Source organism: Brassica napus, chromosome A7, assembly GCF_020379485.1.
Source record: "Brassica napus cultivar Da-Ae chromosome A7, Da-Ae, whole genome shotgun sequence".
NCBI lineage: Eukaryota > Viridiplantae > Streptophyta > Magnoliopsida > Brassicales > Brassicaceae > Brassica > Brassica napus.
This window is the reverse complement of record NC_063440.1, coordinates 26,548,261-26,558,358: the sequence shown is the minus strand read 5'-3', so window position 1 is coordinate 26,558,358 and position 10,098 is coordinate 26,548,261. Positions and strand designations below refer to the sequence as shown.

The following is a 10,098-nucleotide window of genomic DNA, read 5'->3' as shown; positions in this document are numbered from 1 at the left end:
AGTGCTATAAAAGAGTTCAAGATAGTTTATCGGAGGATGAAACGGATCGTCGTTAGAATATCGTTTTAGAAAGTATGGAAATGTCTATTACTAAGCCTTAGCCAAGAAACTGAGTAAAATGTTTCGTGTACCCTCATGGATCCTTCAAGACAAGGTTTTCGGTTCTTATATTTTATTCGGGTTCGTACTTAAATGCTTTTAATCGTTGACTTGAAACTTTTTTTTTGTTGGGGGTAAAATGTGAATGAAACTTCTTTTTGTGCACATGATTTTATCTTTGAAACGTCGCAGATTACAGAGAAACTGAGTCTATTCACATACATATTCTTGACCATCACCACAGCGAGATGCTTATTTATACATCAAGAATAGTGTACTTGATTTGTCAAAAATAGCTACTGATCAGTGGTCTGCTCATCATTCTTTTCTGTTTTGCCTCTGTTATCTCTTTATAAATTGTGGCGAGAAGGGAGAAGGCGAAAGATACAGGTGTCTATTAGCTTAGCTGATGTTGATTTTGTTGGGTTTGGAATATCATTTGAAACACGTAATGTTTTTGGTAAGTTCCCATTTGAGCTTTATACACCTCTTAGCTGTACTATAAAACACTTGGATCATGAAACTGAGACTACACTTTCATTTGTTTCGTCAAATATCTTCAGAGAGAAGTTTGATTGCTTGCTGCTTTAAAGGATAGTGGCGTTGATATCTCTCATGCTACTGCAGAATCAATGTCCGAGACTATGAGTTTATAAACCAAATCGAGAGATTATTCCACCTGCCAAAAGAAAGAAAGACCACGACTTAAGAAGACTCAGCATAAACAAAATCTCTGTAATGAAACAGAGTAACTTAGCTCTAGGCATGAGATTAAGTAAAATAAAAGTAGAGTTTGGTGGTTACTTTGTCTCTTCCGCTTCTACGAAGCAGGCCTACTATCTCAGCAAGATCCGGAGGCGGTGGACATGAAAACTTTATGATTTCTCCTGTGCACGGATGTTCAAAGCTGTGAAAGAAAACATAATTAGAGAAAAGCAGTTATTATAAACATGTTCTATCTCCTAAGCTTTGAGTTTAGACTATAAAGACTGAGATTTTGAGTTATCTCTCTCACCCGAGAACTATAGCATGAAGACAAGGCCTATCCATTCTTGACACCAGCTCTATGATCTCTTCTTGATCACTCCGGGAGACTCTTCTCTGCAGAAGAGAAAGTGCCATGCTTTTCGTTCCTCCATACACTTCGTCACCCAGTAGAGGTACTCCCATGTACTTGGCATGCGCACGTATCTAAACTCAAATCAAGATGAAACTCAGGTAGTATATCAGCAACATAGAGGTTAAAGTCAAACTCTTGCAGACATAGATGTGAACAAATTAAAAACAAATTTACAGATTTTGATTTCTTTCACTACCTGATGTGTACGGCCAGTTTCTAGTCTCCACTCAACCAACGCAGAGCCACCTCCAGCGAGTGTTTCAACTACCTTATACCTAAGAGACATGAGAATATGTGAGGATACAAGCATCAGTGTTACAGTGCACACTTGTAAAAAAGACTGCTCCATCACCTACTAGCAGCATGACGAGCCCTTCCACGGCTCAATGATCCAGGTATAGCAGCCATACGGATCCGATTATTCGAATCCCTACCAATCGGTACATCAATCCTCCCCTGAGACGGAGAAGGAACTCCAGTGGTAAGACTTATATAAACTCTCTCAATCGTGTGCAGCTTGAACTGTTCCGCCAAATGAGCATGAGAATGCTCATCCTGACCATCACACTTCCAGTTAAAGTCACACCTCATAAAGCAACAAAAAGAAAAAAAGACAAAAGACAGGTACTAACCTTAGCTACAACGAGCAATCCACTAGTCCCTTTATCCAACCTATGAACAATACCTGGACGAATCATCCCTTCATCATCTGAAAACGTTTCTTCTTCATCCGAATCATCATCATCTTCTTGGTTTGAATAAGTAGCAACACAAGGGAGACTACAATGGTGAAGTATTCCGTTAACAAGCGTCCCATTAGGATTCCCAGGCGCAGGATGAACAACCTAAACCACCAAACGAGAGAGATTCTTCAACACCAGTGTTCTAAAAATCGGTTTAGGCGCCGGTTTAAACAATAATCTTCTATAAGACGTCTAAATAAACACTGCCTAGCGATTTCTTGAACATTGGTAAACACCAAAGATTCAATTTTTTCAAAGTATTAAAGAAACACGTGACTACCATGTGAGGCGGTTTGTTAACGACGAGCACGTGCTGATCTTCGTAAACTATATCTAACGGTATGTCTTCGGGTTCAGCTCTCAAAGGTTGGAGCTTTGATATCGTACAATGAACCTCATCGCCAGCTTTCACATTGTGCGAAACCTGCAAGAGAGATCTAAAGGTGAAAACTTTGTTTGACGCAAATTTTGAAGGATTTGAATCTGAAGTTCGAAACCTTATCGATGACGTGGCCATTGACGGAGACGAGTCCTTGGCGGATGCTGGACTGTACGCGAGCTCGGCTAACTCCATCGACGCGAGAGGAGATCCATGAGTCGAGGCGAATCTTGCCTTTGGAGACGGAGACTGTCTCGTCGAGTTTGAGGCCGGCGTTGTTGACTCTCGTGGTGGTGGTCTCCGGTGTTGAATTGGGGGTTGCGGAAGTGGCTGTGACGAATCTGGAAAGTTTAGGGAAGACGGAGATGAAGGAGGAAGAGGAAGGAGAGCGAAGATATTTCACGGAGGTTATAGAGAAGCTCGGCACCGGAGAGATGGAGAGCATCGTCGTCAATTTTAAAAAAAATTCCGATTTGTTATCTGGTGTTTTAGCAGCGTTTCACGAAAGCCTCTAGGCGACACAGAGGGTTTGCTATTTTCATTAAAAGCCTCATGGGTCTCGAGTTGGGCCGTAAAAGGCTTTTCCGACAACGTTACTTTCACTAACGAACCGTTTAGGATTCGTTAGGTTTGGACACGTTCGTTCTCTGTTTGATTTTATTTATTACTTTGTTACGTACTTTCAGGGGATTTTCGTTCTTCTTATATTCAAACTCACGCAGGTAGGTACAAACAAATCATTTTAAACATTTAAAGAGAAATGTCAAAAGAATGCATTGATTCTCGTCTCATTCGTTTTTCTTTTTTGATACTTTATTATTAGTTTTATACTTTATTAATGGTGGAAGCAAAGCATCTATATGTCTAGATGAATATATCATCTGATCAGCTTCGCATCTGAATGATCTGTAGTTCCCTTCGTCATCATCGCCACAAACTCCTCATAATTTATTCTCCCATCCTATCAATCATCAACATTTATAGAAATCAACACAAAATTAATAAAAGTAATTAAATTTATTCTTACGTTGTCTGTATCAACATCATTGATGACTTCATCTATGGTAGCATCATCACCCATTCCATACTGTGTCATCGAATGCTTAAGCTCGTCCCTTGTGATGTATCTTTAAGAAGAAGAAAAATATGAAAGATTACGTTAGAAAGATAATTTCATCTTTAATATATTTCTGTCACAATATAAGGAAAACAAAAAAAAAACAAACCCGCTTCTGTCTTTGTCAAAGTATTTGAATGCTTCTAGCAAATGCTCCTCTTTCTCCAATCTATGCCGATGCATTGTAGCTGTTATGAACTCAATGTAATCAATCGTCCCGCTTTTATCCACATCAGCCTATCATCAAAAACAGAATAATAATGTAATTAGCTTATTATATCACCAAGTGGATTTGTGTTCTTGTCTTCTTACAGCTTCCATGAGTTGTTTGATTTCAGATTCAGTAAGTTTGGATCCAAGACGATGTAAACCGGTTCTTAGTTCATCAAAAGTGATGGTGCCACTTCCGTCCGTATCAATGTTTTTAAACATCTGCTTTAATCCCTTAATCTCTTCTTCTGATAAGTTTTCAGCTATGACCTATTAAACAAAAGACAAAAGACAACAGTTAACTTTAATGTTCTTTAAATCATCTTTTTGATGATGGAGTATCAGTTAACTTTACCTTCAAGGCAAGTTTCTTGAGCTTGTTCATTGCGCGGAACTGCTTCATCCTAATAAGGACTGCACTATCAATTGGTTTATCTGAAACTTCGCTATCCGTCAACCATGGATGCGCTTTAATCGCAACAAAATAACGCTTAGTTAGTTAGCTATGAGGTATATATAATGTGTCACAAATCAAGACAAATTGCAAACACATACCAAGTGCTTCAGCTGCAGTAATCCGTTTTTTAGGGTCTCTTGCCAACATCTTTCTTATCAAGTCCTTTGCACTTTCCGATATAGTAGGCCAAGGAGAAGATTCAAGATCTAAATTCCCTTCTAAGACCGCCTCAAATATAGTCTTCTCGGTCTCTAAAACAATATATAGTACCGGTTTTGTAACATTTCATTTCTTAACATTCTTCAAATGGAGTGATAATAAACTTTAGATTCACAAAAAAATGTTTTTAACATACCACCCCAAAATGGAGGAACACCGCATAGAAGAATGTAAAGCATGACACCAGCGCTCCACACATCGATCTCTTTACCGTAGTTTCGATGTAGAACTTCAGGTGCAACATAGTATGCGCTACCGACTACATCTTTGTATACTTTACCTACACAGAATAAACATGGCACTTGTTATTTGAAGGTTGTAGCATGTACAATCTTAATACACATCTCCAGTTTCAAGTCTTTTGTTTTTCTAGGTGTGAACCAAAATCTTGAAAAAGGAAGACTTTCACATCAAATAATTTCTGTTGTACTAGCATTTTTTATTTTTCAAATATGTGGGAACCATCACTTGACTAGGTGGTTGACCCAAGTCGTTTTCGAAGTTGACTTGGTGTCCCACTTGGTTGATCTCACACGGAAAGGAGATACAATGTCGCTATCTTTATTTCTTGATTATACCACAAGTTAAAACATGCTGTTTATGTCCTAAAGGACCTACACACACTCAACAAAGACAAACCTTTGAACAAGACGACCCTTAATTAATGTAAAAAGTGCAATACTCCCTCAGTTTCTAGTTTTAAAACTTGACGTTCTAGAGTTTTATAGAATTTGTTTTGTTTCAAATTAAATATATTTTTTTTCAAAATTTAATGTAAAGTTTATTAACATTATATGTTAAATAACTTTCTGTAATTTTCATTTTTTTATTAGTCTCGAGATTCGTTATGGTTAGGTGAAATAATTATTAATGTTAATATTTTCCAAATATGTGTATGTGTATTAATATGGAAAAGGAAAATATCAAGAAGATGAACTATTCTTATATTTACCTTCTTCGATGAAAACAGAGAGTCCAAAGTCTGTGGCTTTAATAGGAGAATCATCATCCGCACTAACAAGCAAGAAGTTCTCAGGCTTCAAGTCTCTATGAACAACACCCATGAAATGACAAACATGAACAACGTTCACAATCTGTCTGAAAATATTCGCAGCTTCTTTCTCAGAGTAACTCCCTTTCTTGATAATACGATCAAATAGCTCGCCTCCAGAACAAAGCTCCATAACCACGTGAAGATTGTCTTTATCCTCGTAAGCGCCTCGAAACTCGACGATGTTTGGTTGACCAGTGAGGTGCTGCAAGATCATGACTTCGCGTCTCACGTCTTCGATGTCTTTTTGACGTATGAGTTTGCGTTTGGAGATTGATTTGCATGCATACTCTCGGCCGTTGGATTTGTCAGTGCAACGGTACGTGATGCCGAACTGGCCGCGGCCGAGTTCTTTGTGGAGGTCGTAGAGAGCTGAGAGGTCGATCATTGGTCGGTTAAGGATTGGACCGATTTGAGAACCGGAGGAGGAAGGTGGGGGAGCCGGTTTGGGTTTGGGAGTGGTGGGGAAAGTACTGGTTTGGGTTTGAGGATTTGTTGGTTTAGGGAGAGGTTGGTAGCGATGAGGAGGGGTAGAATCGGAAGAAGAGGAGATTGGGATCTCCTGTGTTTGTGACTTGGAGAAGCAGAAACCCATTCTGTTGAAAAAATGTTTTGTTCGAGTGTTTTGGTTTCTCTTGTTTCTGGTGGCTTTATTGAGTTTTCTGAACATGTGAGCAAATGTAGAAAGGTCTTCTGTCTTATTCCGTGTATTTTGTTTTTTTTTTCCTGTCCATTTTATTCTTAAGGTTTTGTATATAAAGAGGGTTATACGATCATACGAATACATGTAAAGAAACATTCTGAGTACAAAATATTTGGCTTGAATTGGGGTTTGGGGATGCTTTGCTTTTGCGTTTTGACAAGGTTATGGTATCGTTTTGTTTTGTCTTTCAATGTGTCCCTTGGCCTTTCGAGAGGGTCTCCGAAGGTTCGCTACTTCCTTGGCAAAAAAATGAAATAGTAATAATTAAAATCAACGCGTAACGTGTAAACATAAACAAAATTTCAAGACGACGAGTGTAGATAACGGAGATTGCGATTGACTGAAAAAAGACAAAACTCTGTTTGGTTCAATAGTCACTTTGATTGATTTCTTTAATTCGGTGCTCTTGTCTTATCATCATGATAGCTTTCCACTAGGGGTGGGCGTTCGGGTACCCGTTCGGGTTGAAGTCGGGTATTTTGGATTTTCGGGTATTTCGGTATAGACGTGTAGGACCCGTTCGGGTATTTCTATACTTCGGATCGGGTTCGGGTATTTTTAGTTCGGTTTCGGTTATTTCGGATCGGGTTCGGATATTTAGATTTTGAAAAAAAAAAAATTTCATTTTTTAAATTTCTTGTATTTAAGAATATAAATTTTACTTAACCTTTTTTTTTTTAATAGATTAAATGGTTAATAGATTTGGACATAACATTTTAAAACTAAAAATGCATTAATTTAGTTATTGTTTTAAATTTTGAATGTAACTTTTTGTTAATTTTTGAAATAAAAAACTTGACATGTTTTTTAAGTGAGTACCAAATCATTTTTCCGTAATTGCATGTATATCATATGAACTTAAAGTATGTGTAGTATTAATATAAATATTTTATATAAAATAAGAGATGTAACTTGAAATATAAGGTTAATTATACATATGTTCGGTTATCTTCGGATATCTATTCGGGTTCGGATATTATCTATTCGGGTTCGGGTATCCAAAATATTGGAGATTTGGGATTTTGGTTATAAATAATATTCTAAAAGTTTCTATTTATGGAAAGTTTTTATTTTATAGAAAAATATTGGAGATTTGGGATTTTGATTAGGAAATTGGGATAAATAGAGTTTTTGTTGTTAGATGTGTATTCTTTTAGAATTTTTGATCAATAGGATGTATTTTTAAAATTATTTTCTAAAAATTTCTATTTAAGTAAAGTTTTCATTTTTATAGAGAAATATTGGAGATTTGGGATTTTGATTAGAAATTGGGATAAATAGAGTTTTTGTTGTTAGATGTGTGTTCATTTAGAATTTTTGATCAATAAGATGTATTTTATAAATAATTTTCTAAAAGTTTCTATTTAAGGAAAGTTTTCATTTTTATAGAGAAATATTGGAGATTTAGGATTTTGATTAGGAAATTTGGATAAATAGAGTTTTTGTTGTTAAATGTGTATTCTTTTAGAATTTTCGATCAATAAGATGTATTTTATAAATAATTTTCTAAAAGTTTCTATTTAAGGAAAGTTTTCATTTTTAAAGAGAAATATTGGAGATTTGAGATTTTGATTTGAAAATTAGGATAAATAGAGTTTTTGTTGTTAGATGTGTATTCTTTTATTATTTTCGATCAATAAGATGTATTTTATAAATAATTTTCTAAAAGTTTATATTTAAGGAAAGTTTTCATTTTTAAAGAGAAATATTGGAGATTTGGGATTTTGATTAGGAAATTGGGATAAATAGAGTTTTTGTTGTTAAATGTGTATTCTTTTAGAATTTTTAATCAATAGGTTATATTTTATATATAATTTTCTAAAAGTTTCTATTTAAGGAAAGTTTTCATTTTTAAAGAGAAATATTGGAGATTTGAGATTTTGATTTGGAAATTAGGATAAATAGAGTTTTTGTTGTTAGATGTGTATTCTTTTAGAATTTTTGATCAATATGATGTATTTTATAAATAATTTTCTAAAAGTTTCTATTTAAGGAAAGTTTTCATTTTTATAGTGAAATATTGGAGATTTGGGATTTTGATTAGGATATTGGGATAAATAGAGTTTTGGTTGTTAGATGTGTATTCTTTTAGAATTTTTGATCAACATGATGTATTTTATAAATAATTTTCTAAAAATTTCTATTTAAGGAAAGTTTTTTTTTAAAGAGAAATATTGGAGATTTGGGATTTTGATTTTGAAATTGGCATAAATAGAGTTTTTGTTGTTAGATGTGTATTCTTTTAGAATTTTTGATCAATAGGATGTATTTTATAAATAATTTTCTAAAAGTTTCTATTTAAGGAAAGTTTTCATTTTTATAGTGAAATATTGGAGATTTGGGATTTTGATTATGATATTGGGATAAATAGAGTTTTGGTTGTTAGATGTGTATTCTTTTAGAATTTTTGATCAACATGATGTATTTTATAAATAATTTTCTAAAAATTTCTATTTAAGGAAAGTTTTCATTTTTAAAGAGAAATATTGGAGATTTGGGATTTTGATTTTGAAATTGGCATAAATAGAGTTTTTGTTGTTAGATGTGTATTCTTTTAGAATTTTTGATCAATAGGATGTATTTTATAAATAAATTTCTAAAAGTTTCTATTAAAGGAAAGTTTTCATTTTTAAAGAGAAATATTGTAGATTTGGGATTTTAATTTGGAAATTGGGATAAACAGAGTTATTTTTGTTAGATGTGTATTCTTTTAGAATTTTTGATCAATAGGATGTATTTTATAAATAATTTTCTAAAAGTTTCTATTTAAGGAAAGTTTTAATTTTTAAAGGGAAATATTGTAGATTTGGGATTTTGATTTGGAAATTGGGATAAATAGAGTTTTTGTTGTTAGATGTGTATTCTTTTAGAATTTTTGATCAATAGGATGTATTTTATAAATAATTTTCTAAAAGTTTCTATTTAAGAAAAGTTTTCATTTTTATTGAGAAATATTTGAGATTTGGGATTTTGATTTGGAAATTGGGATAAATAGAGTTTTTATTGTTAGATGTGTATTCTCTTAGAATTTTTGATCAATAGGATGTATTTTTAAAATTATTTTCTAAAAATTTCTATTAAGGAAAGTTTTCATTTTTAAAGAGAAATATTGTAGATTTGGGATTTTGATTTGGAAATTGGCATAAATAGAGTTTTTGTTGTTAGATGTGTATTCTTTTAGAATTTTTGATCAATAGGATGTATTTTTAAAATAAATTTCTAAAAATTTCTATTTAAGGAAAGTTTTCATTTTTATAGAGAAATATTGGAATTTAGGATTTTGATTAGGAAATTGAGATTAATAGAGTTTTTGTTGTTAGATGTGTTCTTTTAGAATTTTTGATCAATAAGATGTATTTTATAAATAAATTTCTAAAAGTTTCTATTAAAGGAAAGTTTTCATTTTTAAAGAGAAATATTGTAGATTTGGGATTTTGATTTGGAAATTGGGATAAATAGAGTTTTTGTTGTTAGATGTGTATTCTTTTAGAATTTTGATCAATATGATGTATTTTATAAATAATTTTCTAAAAGTTTCTATTTAAGGAAAGTTTTCATTTTTAAAGGGAAATATTGTAGATTTGGGATTTTGATTTGGAAATTGGGATAAATAGAGTTTTTGTTGTTAGATATGTATTCTTTTAGAATTTTTTATCAATAGGATGTATTTTTAAACTTATTTTCTAAAAATTTCTATTAAAGGAAAGTTTTCATTTTTAAAGAGAAATATTGTAGATTTGCTATTTTGATTTGGAAATTGGGGTAAATAGAGTTTTTGTTGTTAGATGTGTATTCTTTTAGAATTTTTGATCAATAGGATGTATTTTATAAATAATTTTCTAAAAGTTTCTATTTAAGGAAAGTTTTCATTTTTATTGAAAAAATATTTGAGATTTGGGATTTCGATTTGGAAATTGGGATAAATAGAGTTTTTATTGTTAGATGTGTATTCTTTTAGAATTTTTGATCAATAGGATGTATTTTTAAAATTATTTTCTAA

General features: G+C 32.8%; 2 protein-coding genes across 2 annotated transcripts; both read right to left on the bottom strand.

The window, feature by feature from the left end:
* Positions 1–551: 551 nt before the first annotated feature.
* Positions 552–2,848, bottom strand: LOC106421521 (RNA pseudouridine synthase 2, chloroplastic). Its single transcript, XM_013862355.3, has 8 exons — positions 2,460–2,848; positions 2,243–2,386; positions 1,852–2,064; positions 1,572–1,774; positions 1,416–1,494; positions 1,115–1,290; positions 904–1,006; positions 552–778 (listed from the first exon to the last, which is right to left on the bottom strand). The coding sequence occupies exons 1-8, from the start codon at positions 2,784–2,786 to the stop codon at positions 770–772; spliced, it is 1,254 nt and encodes a 417-aa protein (XP_013717809.1). The 5' UTR covers positions 2,787–2,848; the 3' UTR covers positions 552–769.
* A 173-nt stretch (positions 2,849–3,021) lies between these two features.
* Positions 3,022–6,177, bottom strand: LOC106421560 (calcium-dependent protein kinase 29). Its single transcript, XM_048736291.1, has 8 exons — positions 5,297–6,177; positions 4,481–4,624; positions 4,224–4,376; positions 4,024–4,136; positions 3,771–3,938; positions 3,568–3,695; positions 3,369–3,468; positions 3,022–3,302 (listed from the first exon to the last, which is right to left on the bottom strand). The coding sequence occupies exons 1-8, from the start codon at positions 6,063–6,065 to the stop codon at positions 3,219–3,221; spliced, it is 1,659 nt and encodes a 552-aa protein (XP_048592248.1). The 5' UTR covers positions 6,066–6,177; the 3' UTR covers positions 3,022–3,218.
* Positions 6,178–10,098: the final 3,921 nt, after the last annotated feature.

Coding starts and splice junctions, on each gene's coding strand:
- LOC106421560 (XM_048736291.1), bottom strand. CDS start 6,065: ATGTTCAGAAAACTCAATAAAGCCACCAGAAACAAGAGAAACCAAAAC. Junction 4,625..5,296: donor CTCTGTTTTCATCGAAGAAG/GTAAATATAAGA, acceptor TATTCTGTGTAG/GTAAAGTATACAAAGATGTA. Junction 3,303..3,368: donor ATGATGTTGATACAGACAAC/GTAAGAATAAAT, acceptor GATGATTGATAG/GATGGGAGAATAAATTATGA.
- LOC106421521 (XM_013862355.3), bottom strand. CDS start 2,786: ATGCTCTCCATCTCTCCGGTGCCGAGCTTCTCTATAACCTCCGTGAAA. Junction 1,775..1,851: donor GATTGCTCGTTGTAGCTAAG/GTTAGTACCTGT, acceptor TGTGATGGTCAG/GATGAGCATTCTCATGCTCA. Junction 1,291..1,415: donor AAACTGGCCGTACACATCAG/GTAGTGAAAGAA, acceptor ATTTGAGTTTAG/ATACGTGCGCATGCCAAGTA.